Source organism: Eschscholzia californica, unplaced genomic scaffold (genome assembly GCF_041429995.1).
Source record: "Eschscholzia californica isolate CP2 unplaced genomic scaffold, dmEscCali1.0.p SCAF_4, whole genome shotgun sequence".
Taxonomy (NCBI): domain Eukaryota; kingdom Viridiplantae; phylum Streptophyta; class Magnoliopsida; order Ranunculales; family Papaveraceae; genus Eschscholzia; species Eschscholzia californica.
This window is the reverse complement of record NW_028238461.1, coordinates 6,699,169-6,717,406: the sequence shown is the minus strand read 5'-3', so window position 1 is coordinate 6,717,406 and position 18,238 is coordinate 6,699,169. Positions and strand designations below refer to the sequence as shown.

General features: G+C 36.3%; 3 protein-coding genes across 4 annotated transcripts; all 3 read right to left on the bottom strand.

Annotated features, from left to right (window-relative positions):
* Nucleotides 1-1,069: 1,069 nt before the first annotated feature.
* Nucleotides 1,070-3,270, bottom strand: LOC147542090 (Ribosomal protein S26e family protein). Its single transcript, XM_086633133.1, has 5 exons — nt 2,941-3,270; nt 2,747-2,839; nt 2,577-2,661; nt 1,481-1,611; nt 1,070-1,384 (listed from the first exon to the last, which is right to left on the bottom strand). Exons 1-5 carry the CDS (start codon nt 2,941-2,943, stop codon nt 1,316-1,318), a joined length of 381 nt encoding a protein of 126 aa, XP_086489259.1. The 5' UTR covers nt 2,944-3,270; the 3' UTR covers nt 1,070-1,315.
* Nucleotides 3,271-4,054: 784 nt separating this feature from the next.
* On the bottom strand, nt 4,055-10,536 carry LOC147542089 (ubiquinone biosynthesis O-methyltransferase, mitochondrial-like). Of its 2 annotated transcripts, XM_086633132.1 has the most exons (10): nt 10,404-10,536; nt 9,387-9,768; nt 8,476-8,565; nt 7,639-7,717; nt 7,378-7,455; nt 6,895-6,943; nt 6,659-6,708; nt 6,117-6,266; nt 4,956-5,036; nt 4,055-4,546 (listed from the first exon to the last, which is right to left on the bottom strand). In XM_086633132.1, exons 2-10 carry the CDS (start codon nt 9,719-9,721, stop codon nt 4,439-4,441), a joined length of 1,020 nt encoding a protein of 339 aa, XP_086489258.1. In that variant the 5' UTR covers nt 9,722-9,768; nt 10,404-10,536; the 3' UTR covers nt 4,055-4,438. The 2 variants fall into 2 exon arrangements, with proteins under 2 accessions (XP_086489258.1, XP_086489257.1); XM_086633131.1 differs by lacking the exon at nt 10,404-10,536 and having other exon boundaries at nt 9,387-9,789.
* Nucleotides 10,537-11,842: 1,306 nt separating this feature from the next.
* LOC147542088 (Ubiquitin carboxyl-terminal hydrolase family protein) lies at nt 11,843-14,493 on the bottom strand. The gene is made up of 2 exons (XM_086633130.1): nt 12,721-14,493; nt 11,843-12,430 (listed from the first exon to the last, which is right to left on the bottom strand). Exon 1 carries the CDS (start codon nt 14,327-14,329, stop codon nt 13,118-13,120), a length of 1,212 nt encoding a protein of 403 aa, XP_086489256.1. The 5' UTR covers nt 14,330-14,493; the 3' UTR covers nt 11,843-12,430; nt 12,721-13,117.
* Nucleotides 14,494-18,238: the final 3,745 nt, after the last annotated feature.

The window sequence follows — 18,238 nt, the reverse complement described above, 5'->3', positions numbered from 1 at the left end:
CTCCAAATCTAGGCGAAACTCGTTTGGATCTAGAGCCCCATCCGCTTCGTCTAGAAAACTCCTCCTTCCTTCGTCACGAAGGGTTCACCTAGAGAGAAAAGAGCAAGAAAAGGGGAGAAAGAAAGAGAGAAAAGAGACCGAAGAGAGAGAAGATGACCAATGAAGTCACCCGCTGTCGCCAACTTTCTCCGGCCGGCGACTTGTAGGGTGCATTTGGTAAAAAAAAATTGTACTTCCTACCTTTTTGACCGAAAACTTTTTTTTGTTTTCCCAAGACGACTTTGATTTTAAGTTACACATCAATTCACAATTCATGCCCTAAAATAGGCATAAAATATGGCGTATTAAAATCCGTTGCTCCTTACAACCATGATGTGCTACTAAATAACAGCAGCAAAGTTGGTACTAAAAATCATAATCTGGTATATTAAGAGAGAATACAGACTGTCTTTTTCTAAAGGTTAAACTTGGAGAAGTCGGTCTGGATTTCCAGCGCCCCCAGAAACTGGTCGCCTTAACCACCTAATTCATCCTATATAACCATGTATGAGATAATGAAAGGGGAAATTCATCTGATACCTCTCACAGGATCTACAGAAGTACAGATATCATGGAGAAATTCTCAAGCTTAAACAATCTGCCTTTTTCAAGCAAAAAAATTATGCTACACAAGGGCCGGACAACAGCCAACTCTAAAGATGCACATCAAAATCTTAATCACTACTACAAAAATATAATGAGACCAAGGTCAAGTTAAAACAGTTGTGTCACTAGTAAGAGTTCTGAAAGCACAAAACTGTCGAAATTAAATTTTTGGTACAGTTTCAAGTAGATAATGCACATTCATCATAAGCAGTAAGGCTCCAGACTCGGAAGTCACTTGGCTGAAAGGTCGACTAGAGAGTAATTATTCTCTTGATGTGCATATCTTTAGGGACTTAACTGAGTTCCACTAACGCTGGAGCACACTCATTACTCAGGGGAAGTACTTCAATATGCCTACCTATCAAACAACTATTCCTCTAAAGAAGTGTCAGGTATAATGCATATCAATCTTGCAAACCACTGATTCTAATGAAGAAGAAATGATATTTTAACTCAAACAACAGACAGTTTCAATAGACTAAAGTTGAATCAAACAGGATTCAATCAAATCATGCAACTCATTAGACAAAGATCTGAAATTATCTACTGCTTCAAAATAACAAGATTGTCAATTAATCTCTTCAAAAAACTCGAAATTTCACTTCTAACAGAAATGTCTATTTGAAATGCAATATAACTATAAAGACATAGCCGCGTCACCGTAAATTCCTTATGCACGGGGTGGATTAGCAGCAGCTGCTGCTGGGCGAGGAGCTTGTGCTGGTTTGGGTGTGTCTTCCTAAGAAATGAATATAAGAAACTCAATTAGCATCATTTTTTCTCTAAAACCTCAAGTCAAGTTTAGCTAAGGAAGCGTACACAGTTACAAACATACCTTTCGTCTGAAACGCTGAGGAGGTGCACGGTTGCGACGGTCAGTGCGAGACCTAACCCTAACAACGTGAGAGTGGATAGCACATGAAACACAATACTGCATCTTTGCGTACAGCTTTGGGAGAGTGTAACCTTTTCAACAAAGATAAGAGCATTATTTAGATAAACCAATAAAACCCAAACATTTCTTTTGAAATATCAAATGGCCATCACTTTGGGGGAAACAAGAAAGCTTTCTGGCGTACAAAATTTTTGGGTGGAAAAAAGATTTCATTTCCAACAAACTCCAACGACTTCTACTCACGCAGGTAAGTGTCACCAGCGAATTGTCATCATCGACAACCCCTGAAAATAAGATATTTTTCTTTTTCTCCCCCCACCACCAACCACCACCATTTCTTTCTTCCTCTCAGTCTCCACCCCTCCCTCCCTCTATCCATTCGGCGAAGGGGAGGGTCACCTTCGTCGGAACAGATATAGAGAGGGAAGAGGAGAGATGGAGGAAGGAGAGAGAAATGGTGATGGTAGTATTGTTGATCAGTTGTGGGAAGGAGGGAAGGAAGAAGATCTGAATTTTTTGGAAGGGTTGCCGGCGATGAAAGTCTACTAGCTTGAAGAAAAGTAGGGGTTCGGGGGGAACAAACATTTTTTCCACCCAATTCCATAATTGGAGGGGCTCGTTTGATTTTTTAACCACTTAGCAAGTGATTAAGCTGTCACTTGTAAGTTCAATACTGTTTATCATCTGAATCACATTTGTTTTAGATAGAGAAAAGAGGACGAGGGACTCCGGCAACAACGTTCTAGTGAGTTGAGATAAGTTTTCCTCTTTAGACTAGAGTATCCAACACTAGAGAATCTCCTTGCCTCTAAAGGTCTATTTTATCTTGCATTCTCTTTCTCCAACATGTAGCTCTCTCTACTAGGGATCAAATATACTATTCTTTTCATTTAGGGTTTTGGTTGCTGAAGTTAAATGAATTTCACAAACAACACTAACAAATCTAATTTAGTAAACAGGGATAACAATTTAGACAACAAAATAGATCATTTTGGAAAAATATAACCCTAAAAAGTAATATAATTGAGAAGATTACCTTCATAAACACAAGCTTCCTGAACATCACGAACAGCAGCTTGTTCTACGATGTTGCGAACAAGGAATCTCTTTATGGCCTTATCCTGAATCAATAAACAAGATTTAAATGTGAAAAAAAAATTAGGGATTCAATCAAGCGGAGATCTAAGAAGTTGGAAAATTAGTTACCTTAGGGCAACATTTTCCACAGTTTGAACATCGGATGAATTTGACATGACCTCGGCCATGCTTGTTTCTTCCTCCATTTCTCCTCTTGAAAGTCTGTAAAAGAAGAAAATCAAAGATTTTGAAGAAGGTTAGCTTGAATTGATTCAGTTTTACAGTAAGTATGATGAGGGTTTGTTTAAAGTTGAAGATCTCACCATTTTTCTTGACTTCTCCGCTGCACAGATTGGGTAATTAGGGTTTCTGTGTTCACTGGAGAGAGGAGAGACTGGTTGGAGATAGCGAGATGGCTTTTATCGTTAGGGTTAGGGTTTTGGAAATATCGTGGGGTTGTTAGTGTGAGAGTAAGAATACATTGGACGGTTGAAAACGGTGTGGATCTCGATTGTTTCTATTGAACGGTCCTAGTCTAGGTGTGGGAATCAAGCCCACTACCCGGCTAGAAGGCCCGAGTCCTATGGGCTACTGAACTAGTGATGAGCTAGCTCGAAGCCCGAAACCTGCAATAGGCCCGAGAGAGAGAAGACAACTTTAATTCATTCAAATCCTAATTCTTTAGTGCAATGATGTTCAGACCCAAACACCATGCATCCCCAATTCTTCCTCTTGTTCATCTCCACCTCAATTAGAAAAGCCAAGTTACTAATTTTACTATCTATCAATCTTATTCATCTTCTCCCCAATCATAAAACCCAAGTTACTATCTATCAATCTTATTCATCTTCTCCCCAATCATAAAACCCAAGTTATTGTCTATAGTACTCACTAGAATTCTCCAATCATCTTTAACACACACTATAAGTTTACTTTCGATCATCTCTTACTCAACTATTTTGATATAACAATACGTATACAAGTAAATTTTTATCTACTGGCTTAGAGTTTATAGTTTAAGATGTGTGTGGTTGTTATCTCGCCCGCCCGAAACCCATGAAATCCGTAATGTTTCGCTACCCATGGAGTTTTTGCGTGAGATATTTTTATTTTTGCTCGACCCGAATCAGCCCAAAAAAGTTCTTCGAAATATGTTAACGGGAACACCTGCCCGCAAAACTAATGTATCCTAGCATACCCAACCCGGACAGTTTCCTTTAGAGCTTTACCTCCTAACCATCTTGCATACTTCTTAATTTACTCAAATCCATACATTTGAGAGAATGTAATTGTTTATTTCTTGTTAGCGCGTCATTAAGTCAACATTTAAAGAAAAGAATTCATAAGATTCAAGTACAATTTCGTGTGTTCCCCCATTGTTGCCATGAAAACGAACCTTCAAGAATATGATAAGAGATCTATTTGAAGGCAATGATATGTGAATTGTTTCTTAGATCTTTCTTGGATACAAGTACAATTTTTTTGTGAGAAAGTTAAGTTATTAAACTAAAATTTTAGCTGTAATATACATCATAAGATTCATAAGATGGGATGAGAACATAAATCGCTACAAAACCTCATGAACATTCATACTGCTCTAGAACTGCAGTGATGACTACTCTTGGGGCGATTTCCATTATTTACCGCTCACTACAAACTAACTAAATTTTTAACGGCTGAGACAAGAGAGTGCCGGAAAAAACAAAACTACTAGCATTTACGCCAGTGACATGCCCTGAAAACATAGGGGCAACGAGAAAGGAAGGAAAGCCAATTTGAAGGAGTGTTGACTATAGAATAGCACAAGCATAACACCACCCATTACTCGCTGTTCTTCTTACAGAAAGCAATGAAATTTACACTTGTATCATCAGATAGTTTCCATGTTCCTGCCAACGGATTGTATACAAATCCTGCAAGTTCTTCAACCTGACATAATCCACACAGGGAATACTATTTAGTTTAAAAAGGAAGAAGGAAAACAAGTTCATGAAGATAGTGAAATACTTGAAGATTTATCATTTATTTTCATGTTTAAATAACCCTAAAATGGATAAATAGAAAATTGGGCACAATCACCATATATACTTTTTTGATAAAAGGTACTTCTGAAAATGGTTAACAGCGAGATATTGGACAACATAATGGCTATTCAACGGCAAATAGGTCAATGAGAAAGAGGTATTAAGGAAAAACGGCAAAATGGCCAAAAAATGACTTTTCAAAAACGGAACAAGTGATAGACAAATATTACAGAAAAACGGAGTCATTATTACTATTTTAACATCAATTTTTAAACAGAAGTATTAACGAGAAAAGTGGTAAAAGGGAATATTACAGTAATAGAAGATCGATGTAGGATCAAGGCGAGTTCTTCCGGTGTGAGGAAACTTGACCATTGGTGGGTACCTTTGGGGAGCTGCAAAACACTAATTTAGTTGATCAGAGCGCTTAGCACTTGCCAACCCACGAAGTAGAAGAAATTCTTATCTTGCATAAGAAATGTTTCCAGTTTATGCACATTTTGCCAATAATAAAACAATGAATGACTAAATGTGATTACTTGAATGAGAATCAAACCACGTGTATTACTAGAAACAAAAAATTCCGATCCTGAAAACACCTCGGGTACCCCAATATCATGCAAGTATTAAGCTAATTACGTGTAATTTTCTGAGTCTTTCATATCATAACAGTACAGAATCTTGGAAATGACTTGAAATAAGCGGGTAATAGGGTGAGCATTTAATAATTTGCTAGTTGCATAACGTATATTTGAGAGAAAGCCTCGTGGAAGATGCCATTTCAAGTTCAATTGAATCTTAGGTTGTTATTCATGATATGAAATCTAAATCTGATTAGTTTCGTCCGAACTATTGGTGTTTAAGATTAGTAATTTACTTTTGTACGCTTTTGTAGTTATACTAAAATCTGATCTAAGACAAGTATTCTTACCTAGTTCAGACTTTTTAATAGAATAACTAGTATCGAGATCTAACTCCATTAAAGAGAAAAAAGTACTCTGAAAATCATGTTAAAATACTAATTCTGCACAAATTTTGATTTAGATGAATGAAGAAATAAACACAACCTTTAAGATAAAAAAAGTTCCTGCCCTGGGTCTATCGGAGCATTTCTTCTTATAGGATCCCTCCCCTAACATTAACGTATTAAAGATTCCTACAAGTTTAGGTCACATAATGTTTAATGAGAACTTCTCGAAACATTTGAAATTCAACCAATGGGACATGGATGATTTTAGCTCTCAAACTCAAAATGTAGTTGCATATTGTTATACTCACAATAAGAAATTAAACAGAAGTTGCCCCAAATTGGAAATGAGGGAAATTTCTTCAGTGACCTAATCTTTCATCTAAGAATTGTCAAAAAGCCAACTAAGCATGACACCCAATAATGTATTTCTTTTTACATGACACTCAAATGGATTTTATCATGGGAATAAAAGATGAAAGATAAGAAAAAGGTGAAAAGCCAATACCCAATGCAGTAAGTATTCTGCCGTAACAATTGCACCAGCATATGATCTCATAGTACGATTGATTGTAGAGATCAAAGTGGCTCCGTTAGGAACACATAAAGCTGCCAACGACTTGCAAAACTCAGCAGGGTCTGCCACATGCTCAATAACCTAATATAGAAAGATCATTCACGGATGGATTAAAGAAGTAGTATTTGTCATCTGAAAAATACAATTGGCCAAGAGCTAACCACATAAAGAAATATAAAAGTGCAAGTAACACTAAGCATGTGAGAAATGTTTTAAGAATAATACAAAACTTCTTTAACATGGATGCCAGTATGTTATCAATATCAGATATTGGTTCTGATATGACAATTTAAAAAGACAGACACTCTGCCCTTAATATTTTCTTATCTTAGGGATAATTTTCTTCGTCCTTTAGGTTTTACCTGATAATCTTTACATATCAGGCAGTATAGCTTTCTTTTAATCCAACAAAAACAAAGATAATTAGTACAGCAAGGTAGTCGTCCCATACCGGCTTACCCTATTGATCATACCTCTAGAGAAATCACAGCATCAAACGTCCTCTGTTCCTCGACCAATTGTTCTGTTACCATAATTAAATCTGGTTATATCAACATATTTTATATATTTGTCTAGTGATATGGTATACAAAACGATGCATGAGTTGATACCACAGACGTGTCTATACACTAGATTAAGATTACTAGCACATTATAGAGTGAAAGATTAAATAATGAAACTACGTAAATCAATATAAGGTCATACATACCAGCTGTTGTGCAACAATATTCAATTGATGAGGTAGCTGGATCTAATTCCTGCGGGGATCATAAAATGAAGAGCAAATGAGAATGCTTCACTGAAATATAAATAGAACCTACTGATGGTTCCTGCTCTCTTCTTTCTCTCTTCCTCTCCTCTTTATTCCATTGACTTGCTTGTTTGAGAAAACAGCAGGAACTTTCTCTTTATTTCAAACATGGACCAAGTTACCCAGCAAGTCAAATTGCTGGATGATTCGCTGACTCAGTAATACACAACCAAGAGAATCCGCTGATATGTAAAGTGGAGATTGGTTTTAGGTCAGTTCGGGTACCTCAAGCCTAAGCTGATTAACTAAGGAATTCGACAAAACAAAGGAATGCTTAGAAGAAGAAGAAGAAGCTATGTTCTCCTAAAGAAAGCAAACTACAAGTGACAAAAGAGAGCCAAAACGTTAAGAAAAATAATAATCAAAAAGAAATTTCCATACAGCATGAAGGCTTGCAATCTTGATATTTTTATCAACAGCGTCAACGCCTGTTACAGTAGCTCCCATCCGAGCCAGAGGCTGTACAGTTAAAACATAATTAAGAAAAGATCATATTGTTGCGTGAACTCTGAATACCTAGATTAGTAACTAAAATCAGTATTCAAGTTCCCAAATGATTTCTAATATGCAGTCTTCGTAGCAATACCAAACAACTTCCCACCATGAATAGTAAAAGTATGATACAGTTGAAAATTATAATACCTCCGAAAGAATGCCACCTCCACAACCAACATCTACAATTTTTAGCCCTTCGAGAGGTCTAGCACAATGCGGATCTTTTCTGAAATAATGGTACATAATCAAGACGGATAATTACTTAATGCTCGAGTTATGAAACTGCATATCAAGTCCGAGAACTCTCAAATTACTCCTGAGTCTTTCGGGCGGCTTAGGACTCGGCAAGTCAAGACGGACTGAATCCCATATAACTGCATAGGCACTGCGTAATAGTACATTGGAATGTGAAGTATAACATTCATCAAGCATCAGATGCTTGAGGTTTGTCAGCTATTGGAAACAATACAAACTCTACTACTACATTTCTTAATAAAGTGTATGTCTATGACAAAAAGATATCCATCCCCTCGGTTTCTTAAAGCTCAATGTCGATAGAGCTTCAAATTATTCTTCTTGAGGGGTGGATAGATTCTTTTTTGAAGCTCCTGCTGCGCATATATTTTTATCATTCGTAACATTGTTCCAAATCTACGGGCGATCATCGTGGGTATGGCGATTCATGAATTTCTTTACCGGGAAAGATTTTAGTAGTTGAGTGTGATACTTTTCTATAACTAGATGTGTAAGCATGACATGGGACTATTGACTCTGCTCGGTTCATTTTTTGCTCATTTTATTCGCAGTACAAAAGGGCTGATTTGCTGTTAGTCTGGCAAGGATGTCTACTATGACAGGTGTAAATCAGGTCACCTACAGAGGGTATTATGACTCCATATGCATAGTCCCATCTATTTGTAATCGGCAACCTAGAGCCTTGTTTACCCATTTTAATGCTGAATATCGTTTTGTGAGAAGAGCTACCTGAAATGTCGGCAAAGAGCGGAGCGAATGAAAGCGAGCCTTGTAGGGTTCATTAAATGCAGTGGCCTGAATGGTCCTTCAGAGTCCCACCTATTACATAATAAGATCACATCACCACACATATAGATCATAAGACAAGAAGTATTAAAACCTAAGCAGTTGGGATCGACCAGTACACCCGAGTAACATGGGGACCAGCTCAGGCTAGTGAGTTTTATTTGACTTATCAGAGTAGAGTTAGCCTATGTATACAACTACCCTATATACATATATACATATATATATATATATATATATATATATATATATATATATATATGTATGAGTTGATGAAAAATCAGCCAATTTACTTGGCTTGGACCAAATGACTATCGGGAATAGGTCCCTGGAGGATTCCCAGCTGCAACTATTTAGGTAAAACTACGGTGCATTTCAATGCTAAGGTTTCCCATGAACGCACATATAAAAGGACAATACCCAAAGCTAAAAGAAAACAAGTAAATTGGCTGAATTGAGGTGCAACGAAGCTTTCAGTCAAATACTCAATCCAATCACAGGCATTTCAGTTTGACAATCAACGAACTTCACAGAAAAACGAAATGAGGTGAACTTGTGCATAACACAAATGGTGTAGCTGAAAACAAAATCCTGATTCTGGAGTAGAATGATAGATCAATCTTCCATCTCAAATAACTGGTCTAATCATACTATAGTCAAACCATCCAAAAAATCAATCTTCCACTTACAGATTCCAATAAGAAAAAAAAAAAAGGACCAACACTATAGACATCCCCAAGTAACATGTTTACAGAAAATGATATCAATAATAAAGAACAAATTTTAAAAAATGGGGCATATTTGAAATTCAAAATTTTACAATCAAAATACCCAAAATCAGAGGAGATGCCTACCAAGTTTCAGCAATGGCAGAGAATTTTGCGAGTTCAAACTCATTCAAAGACGACGAGACAGGAATCTTATCGGCCTTAGGTTTACCGGTTGCTTTGATTTTAAGCGCCTGAGTTTCATCTTGATGTGATAATGGCAAGGGAAGAACAGGCGGCGAAGGATTGAATACGGGTGGTTGGGGAATATCTGAGTAAAATCTTCTAGTTTGAAAGATCTGATCAGAAGAAACAGTTGAAATGAGGAAATGAGGAGGAAATTCTCGGTTAGGGTTTCGAAATGGTTGAATGGGAGTGTTCTTGCGGAGAGCACGACACAAATTTAATAACTTCGACGCCATCAATTCATCAACACTCTGAATTTTCTTGATCAGATAATACAGTTTCTCTCCAATTCTCAACAGGAGTAACAAAAGGCCAGCCCTTTGCGGAAAGCTAAATAGTTTCCGGGGTGTGAAATTTTAAAGGGAATATGCAAAATTTTGAAAAGTTTCCGGAGAAACATATTTTATGGGGAATATGGCTCAAAATAAAAAAACTCTCCCCCTCACCTCCCTCCACCTCATCTTCTCTCTCTCTTCTCCGATAGGTCGCCGGCCGGAAAATTTTCCAGCCGGCGACCATGAAATTTTTTTTTTTTTTTTCTCTCACATCTCTCTCTCTCTAAACTCGCCGGAGTTCCGGTCTGTTCTTCAACAGGCCAGATCCGGTCTGTTGAAGAACAGACCGGAACTCCGGCGAAGGGAAACCCCCTTCGCCGGAGTTTAGAGAGAGAGAGAGATGTGAGAGAAATTTTTTTTTTTTTTTTTCATGGTCGCCGGCCGAAAATTTTTCCGGCCGGCGACCTATCGGAGAAGAGAGAGAGAAGATGAGGTGGAGGGAGAGAAGTGAGGTGGAGAGAGAGAGCTGAGGTGGAGAAGCTATTTTGCTTTCCCCCTAAATAAAATTGTCAAACAAAATTGACCAATTTTTGACCAAGTCTTCACACCCCGGAAACTATTTAGCTTTCCCCAAAGCGCTGGCCTAACAAAACTAGAGAGTTTGAATTTCCCTCTACCAATTCAAGGATACGAGTATTTGAAGAGCAGATTTCAGTTCATTTGCCATGGAAAGACCTAAAATTCATGAGAAATTGATGAGTTGGTAGGACATGCAAGGATTGGCTGCCCCACCCACTGGCCGGCCAGCAGGCATGGTTTTGTATTTGTAAGAGCATCTCCAATGCAAAACTCAAAAAAATCTTTATTCGTCCTATTTGTCAAGTTCCAATTGAGATTCTCACTCCTAATGGGAAAGTTTGTTAAGACTTAAAAAAAAAATTGTTGTGTAAAAAATCTCTCAATTTTTTATAGTCTTCAACTCACTCTAAATAACTTTAGGAGATCCCTCCGGATATTAAGATTCACGGACCAAACAATAGATTACTCTTCGTGAATATAGACAAAATTTACAAAAAAAACTCAGAAATCTATCTAACGCTCAAGTCAGTAAAGGTGGTCTTCCAGTTACAAAATTAAATTCAAAGTATGAGTTTAGAAATTGAATCTTGCATGATTGATTGGGGTGAATCTCTTGTTTTATATGGGCGTTGTTAGTCGTCAGTGACGAGCAGTTGAGATGATGCAGTCAGGAACCGACTTAGATGAGACCACGCTTTTCTGGTCGTAAGAAGGATAAATCTTCTTGTCGATTTTCTAGATTGTTTATAGTAGTTGTTTTCCGACGTATTCTTGACTTACACGTTACTTAGAATCTTAGATTCGTACCGGTCCTTAGGTCAAGTCAATACTTAGGTTGGGTAAAAAGAGACTCGAATTCGTCTTTCCCGTGACTTAAAGAGGCAAGATGACCTTAAGGGCCGAGCTGACCTCCCTTACTGCTCCAAGATCCAGAGCAGAGCTATGACCAGGGCTGACATGTTGTTTTTAGAGCAAAATCAAAGATTGAGGTGCCTAGGACGCTCGTGTCAACCTCCCAATTCTGAGCTTAGGGGATAGAACTCTTTCACATTTACTTCCCTGGTGCCTTGGTGTACAGAGAGTAGGCTATGCTGGTGGCGTGAATATAGAAGTTGACAGAATGTCACATGCAACGATCGAAGACATGACGTCGAAAACAAAAAATAGTAAGATGACTACAACTAAGACTTGCATTTTACATACAATTTTCAAAATGTTTTCAAAAATGTAGACTATGTAATGAAATTCTTTACAATATATACGTTGTAATGTTCTATTTTCCTTATCCTGCACACAGCAAATTCAGAAATGCATATGGAGAGATTGAATGCACAGAACTTTCACCTTCCCGCTTGAAAACAGAAATTTTAAGAGAGAAACGAAAAATAAAGATCATACTAATTTACCTTTTTTTCTTTTTCAAAATAACCAAATGAAATCTGTTATAACTTCATCAACCCTTTAATTTATGAACTTGAATGTTTCTTTCTCAAACAAAACATATGAAGATGAAGTTATAACTTAAGCATTTATAGTAAAACTCCTTTAGAATACAAGATCTATAGTAAAACTCTACTAGAACACCAAAAAAATTTCAACCCCATGAAAAGCATTATAACCATTTTTCATGAAACCAAACATTACTAAATACTTCGAAGAAGACAAATAAACCGAATATGGAGGATGAAGGAACATAGTGGCTAAGCTATGGTTGCAAAGACGACGGTGGTTTTCCGGCGAGCAAGTGGTTTCGGATTTGTGGAAGAGAGAGAATGGAGCAGATTTTGGTTGAAGAAGCCTTACTTGTTGCCTAGAGACGGGAACGTGTGGCACTTTACAACAACAGATTCTTCTTCTTCTTCATCGTAGTTTTGTTCTTCTTATTCTTCTTGAACCAGTTTTTCCTCTTCTTGTTGACTGTTCGTTTCTTTTTCTTCTTTATCACTGTTTTATTGTTGTTCTTCTTCAAACTCGCTTCCTATCGTTGCTGCCGCCGTTTTGTGACAAGGGTCTGTCCCCTCACCTCACGCCACGAAAAACATAGAATTACGGTACAAGCATTATGAGTCATTGAGAATCAGATATTCCAACCTGAAAACAAAATATACTTCATTATTCAATTAAGTTATCATTACACTAAACTATTATCAATCAGCAGATCTGCCTTCATGCAAAAGAAATTAGAAAAGCACCATAATGTGAATGAAGGAATGACCTTCTCCTTGTCTATTTAACTAGGCATAACCCTTGCAAGGGATGCAGGCAAAGTTGTCTAGTACATTAATAATAGTTAATGATCTTAACAAGGCCTGAATTGAATGATTGATGCAATAAAAAATTCCTATATTAAACAAAAACAGTGAAGGACAATCATCAAGTACCTTGAAGAATCATTTCTCTTCAACTATACTAATAAAATTTTCGACATCCATCATAAGCCATGTAAATAGTTGAAAAGAACTCCATAACACGCTAGGTTGAGATCAATTTAAGAGAAGAACCAAATGGTATAGATGAAACTAATCAAGTCGATAAGGTTCCAACATTCGGTAGTTTAGATGGTTGAAAACACAAAAACCACCTAAAACTATTCTAGCGGAGCCATTTGATCCATCCTTGCACTACCTCAACCTGTGTTACGAAGAGAAACTTTGGTTCCTAATCTCATTCCAAAATTACATTACCATTCTCATCTCCATTTCAAAATTCATCCTCTTACTTCCCTTTTTAATAAAGGAATATCCATCTCTTTGCCATCCAACCGAAAATTCAAAAGTTTCAATCTGTATTCTCTTCGTGCAACTCAACCTCGTCTCTCACTCTTACATTGTTCCTCCCTGAATCACTTAAAAGCAAACCTCGTTGTCCCATCATAACAAGTTCAAGGAGCTTCCTTCTTGCATTATAAACCGGATTTGGATCAATCAAACAACCCCTTTCATAAGCTTCTCTAAGAAAAACCGTGTGTCTTTTTCCCTTGGTTGACAAATAAAACATGCCAGGGTGATCTATAAACAAATCCCTAATATTCAAATCAATCCCAAACCATTTCCTAAAATGACTAATTTTTTCCACCTCTACCATCTTTTCCACTGTCAAACTCAAGAATTCATGAACAATCCCCACTGCTCGCTTCTCTGATGCTTTCACACCCGCTTTCGATTTCCTTTTTTCTTCTATCTGATCATAAGGTCCTAAATACTTCAACATCTGCCATTCCTTAAGTTTCACTCTAAAATTCTTAGTCAGTTTCATCCCAGGTGGAAACCCTTGTTTGAATGAAAATTTCAATTCTGATTCATCAACACTCGAATTTCCTTCAACAGATGATAATACACATTTTCTCCAATTCTCAACAGCAGTAACAAAACTAGGGTCGGGATTTCCTTCTACCAATTTAAGGATATGAGTATTGGATTCATATGGGGAAGCAGAAAGTTCAAATAAATTAGGGTTTTGAGAAATTATAGAATCCTCAAAATCATCTGGCAATCCAAGTTCTTTCCATACCTTAAAAATAGCCCTAAGAGGTAAAGAATTCGATAAAGATATAGAGAGAAGCTTAACTAACCGATCAATAACAATGGGTTTTGAAGATTCAATCGCTAATCCTTCTTGTCGTGAAATTTGAAGAGCAGATTCAGTCAATTTGCAGAAAGGTTGAGACTTCGAGCGGTTATAGAAAAGGGAAAAAATGTGAGGGTATTTGCGAAGGAAAGAGGAAGCACCATGATTGAGATGAAGTCTTTGACTGAGTTTAGATAGAAATTCAAGAGAAATTGATGAGTTGGTTGGATCAGCAAGGATGAGATCTTGAATGGAAACAACTTTTAAGTAGTTTTTGTAGTTCTTCATTAGCTTTTCAAATGTGGGATCTCTGGGTCTTGATGAAATGACTTGAACTGAAGTTGTTTTGAATCGGATTTGTATGGAATTGATGATGTTTAGTTTGAAAATGAGTTTGGCTCTGGTTAGGGTTTTTGCCGCCATTAAACTGGATGTCTTGGTAGAACACTAGAAACCGAGAGTTACCTGATGCTCAGGGACTCAGGTTGGGGGGAGGTGGGAAACTTTTTTTTTTTTTTTTCGTCCAACAGGCCCAAAATCTTGGTGAGCAATTCTAACCCAAGAGTGGCTCCGAGCATCTCTAATCTAATGGGACGCTCAAACTCTAACGTTTCGAGTACCACTTACGATTTTTAGAGATTTTGTTAAAAAATCTCTATTTATCTTATGTGTCAAGTTTCAATGGAATTTTTTTCTTCTAGGTGTCGAAAATGAAGATCTTCGATTTTTGTGTCTCCAATGTAAAATTCTAAAGGGTCCATGGGTTTTAAGTCTAAAATAAAGTTCAAAAAGGGTTTAAGGTCCAATTTTCTCAGAAAATGGGTTTTTAGTCCTTTTCCGTTTTGAAGAAACATTGTTGATACATAATGTGTTATGTATGACACATATAAAGTATGAAAAAATGAAATAAAGTATGAAACTTTAACAATAAATAATAGGTAATTTATGAAACAAAACAAGAATTGATAAACAGAAAAACACTGTAACCTTGACATATAAACATACTTTAATTAAGTTGGACTAAATATCCATTATAATTATTATTTTGGCTTAAAATCCTATATTAATATTAGGGTGGACTAAATGTGTGTTAGGGGTAGATTTTTGGACTAGAAACCCAAAATTTAAATTCTAAACTTATCTTGTTTATTTATGTGACACAGTTATTTTTGTAAATAAATAATTACTAATTATTTAGAAAATATAGGAAACCCGATTTCTATTGGTTGAAAATCAAGTATTGATGAGTTGGACAATTAGAGATATGATAATGCTACTCGGACTCCCAAAATACAGAAGAAGTCAAGAAAGTAGGCACTTTGAAGTCAAATAAATTTGTAAATCACTTTTACTCTGGTAAAGTTGAATAAATTTTGACTTCAAAGTGCCTAATTTCTTGACTTCTTCTGTACTTTGGGAGTCTTGAGATATCTCTATTCCACCCTCAACACGTCATCTTACAGATCCAAATAGAGTGTTGCATTTGAGAGAGTTTTTAAGAAAATTCTAAAAATCATATGTGACACTCAGAATTTCTAAGATTGACTGCATTGAAGATGCTCTTAGGACTAAAGAAAAAACACCTTTTCAATTCAATATTAAAAGGTCGTCAATATATGAACAAACAAAGTTCTTATATGGACAACAATTTTGGGTGTAAAAATAATTACATATTTATAAGGGGGCAAAAGAAATTTCATTGTCTTTTAATCTTCGCCACAACCTTCTCCAAACAACCACTCCCTCCGAGTTCTCCAAACGGTTACCTTCTTATCATCACCTGTCGAAATTTCAAACCTGAAAAACGAAGAAAAAAACGTCTTTTCCTAGGGAAGAATCTGATACGATTTTCTTGATCAATTAAGTTATCATGGTGATTTAATAATTTTTTACTTTAGTTAGGGTTTCTTATGTGTATCATCTAAAGAAATTCCTTAGTTTTGAAAGAGATTTGATGAAGTTTCAGCTTTACAGTTCTTACCCGACAACTCATGTTTTAGGGTTTCTTTTGTCAAAGGTGATCAAATCTTCAAGATCTTAGTCTTAATTTTTGGGGCTTTTGGGCTTTATCTTTAATTACTTTAGGCTCAATATGAATTAACAATCACCGTCAAATTTTATTTGGATATCACCATTTCTTAGCAACTTCAAGGTCTCTAGCTAGAATCAGTCCTCCATCACCATTTCCTCTTCCCTTCCTTTTTAGAGAGAGAAAGTAGATGAAGAACAAATTAATACCTTCATGGTCTCGGGGTAAAAGATGAGAATAGGGAGAAGGAGACAATAACCTATTAGGTTAACTTTGATTTTTAAAAATAGAAATTGGTCTAATTATGGAGTGAAGAACAGATAGAAGAGAGGAAGAAAGAACAAATTGAGGGGTGTCGACTCAGTGAGATATAGAGAGAGAAATTAGGAAAAGTTTTTGGTTGTCCTCCTTTAAAATGGTTAATATTTTTCCACCTAATACCCAGTTGCCCACATAAAAGAATTAACTGTCCATGCCTCACCTCAGTCTCAAAACTCAACTCTAACCTAAGAGGGACGTAGGTCTAAAATTTATTCATGTGGAAAATGTGTGAAATTTTTTTTGGGTGTGGTAAAAGTATGTGGATCTTCTTTCAACAAAAAAAAAAAAAAAGTATGTGGATCTTGTGTATGGGGAAAAAGTTTTGTAACCGCTTATTTTGCATAGTATAACTATAAATATGTCAAACAAATCATAATACGTATATCAAACACAGAAATATACATTTATCACAGTAAGGACTCATCTTACCCAGTGAGATAACGTATTTGTTAATACTTTTCTTTTGGCTACTAGTTTCACATTTTCGGAGGTTCACAAATACAACCTCAAGTAGATATAGTAGGTAGGATGAACCTACCTTTATCTATATTCGTGACAAATAGGACAACCATCGTGGTGATCTGATCTTTTTCACCACCATTAAGTTCGTTACAATGATTTTGGGTTTGCCGTAGAACGAGACTAAAGTCTGTATATGTTTTCTTATCGACTGGATTTGACTCTTTTGGATCAACCCATTAAGTTTTTTATAAGCTAGCATGCTTGTGTTTTCAAATGTGGTTAGCTTAATCTGTATACAACGCCTTTATATTCTAACTAATTTCTTTTTATCCAATTATTATAGTAGACGCAACAAAAAATTAGATAAAGTTTTAAAATGTCTCCTAAAATTCGAAATAAAATTCGAAACATGAGCTGAAACCTTTCAAAGATAATCTTTTTATATTTTAATTTCGTTTTGGCTCCTAATTTTTACCAACTCATCGTTTTGATCCATAAGTGTTCGGCAGTTCTATTTGACCCTCAAAGATAAAAAAAAAAAAATTAACTTTTTTCAAAACTACCTTGAAGGCCAAAATGAAATTATTTAAAAAAATTAAAAAATCCACCTCATCTCTTCCTCTTTCCTCCATGTCATCACTTTTTTCCTCCACTTCATCCCTCTCGCCACCTCATCATCTTCTTTGGTAATGGTTGTCGCCGACCGATTAATTTTCTGGCGACCTTCCAACATAAAAAAAAAAAGTTTCTTTCTCTATCTTCTTCTCCTTCCCTCTTCTTCCTCTCTCTTCTTCTCCTCTCTCTACTTCTTCCCCTTTCTTCTCTTCACTTTCTCTACTTCCTCTCTCTCTACTTACTATCCGGCGAAGGGGGGGAGGATCCTCCCTTTCGCCGGACGTCTGGTTTCCAGGCTTTCACTGTCTGAAAAAACTATTTTTCTCTTTTTCTTCATGTTCTTTGATGCTTGGTAATATCTGGTACATATCGTACGAGTCTTATTAATAATGCAGTTATATGAAATAACTTTAGAAGATAAAAACTCGCGACAAGTGATGTGTTTGTCAAAATATTAGACTATTTTTCATTTACTCAAGTGCTCACATATAAATGTTTTTTGTGACGTCAACAACGATTATACGCGCCATAGTTAAAGATCCCCTTTAGCTATTCCAATGACCCAATGGCTATCTATGGTTGACGACTTATCTCATCTATTCCCTAACTCAAAATATAATTCTCACGAGTCACTACTGAGTGCAAATCGATCTTGAGTTAAAGACTTAGATATCCATTCATTTTTCTTTGGGATCAAAATCCTAGGCTCAAGCTGACATGTTGGGAAACATGTGTATATCATGAAGTGTTAAAAGTAAAATTTATATACAACAAGGGAAACACGGATTATAGGTGAAAGATTGTTTGGTTTTGTACCTCGTGCTTATTCATCTTTTACTCTGAGGGAGAGGAAAAGTAGTGCTCTTAATATGTGCATTTTAAATAGGGAGAATTTGACATACACC

What these genes read in the sequence shown, in the direction of transcription:
- LOC147542089 (XM_086633132.1), bottom strand. Translation starts at nt 9,721, where the DNA reads ATGGCGTCGAAGTTATTAAATTTGTGTCGTGCTCTCCGCAAGAACACT. An exon ending in AGATTGCAAGCCTTCATGCT is followed by an intron (nt 6,944 to 7,377) that starts GTATGGAAATTT and finishes TGATCCCCGCAG; the next exon opens with GAATTAGATCCAGCTACCTC. An exon ending in TACATCGATCTTCTATTACT is followed by an intron (nt 4,547 to 4,955) that starts GTAATATTCCCT and finishes GGATTATGTCAG; the next exon opens with GTTGAAGAACTTGCAGGATT.
- LOC147542090 (XM_086633133.1), bottom strand. An exon ending in GGAAGCTTGTGTTTATGAAG is followed by an intron (nt 1,612 to 2,576) that starts GTAATCTTCTCA and finishes TTTGTTGAAAAG; the next exon opens with GTTACACTCTCCCAAAGCTG. An exon ending in CTCAGCGTTTCAGACGAAAG is followed by an intron (nt 1,385 to 1,480) that starts GTATGTTTGTAA and finishes TTCATTTCTTAG; the next exon opens with GAAGACACACCCAAACCAGC.
- LOC147542088 (XM_086633130.1), bottom strand. Translation starts at nt 14,329, where the DNA reads ATGGCGGCAAAAACCCTAACCAGAGCCAAACTCATTTTCAAACTAAAC.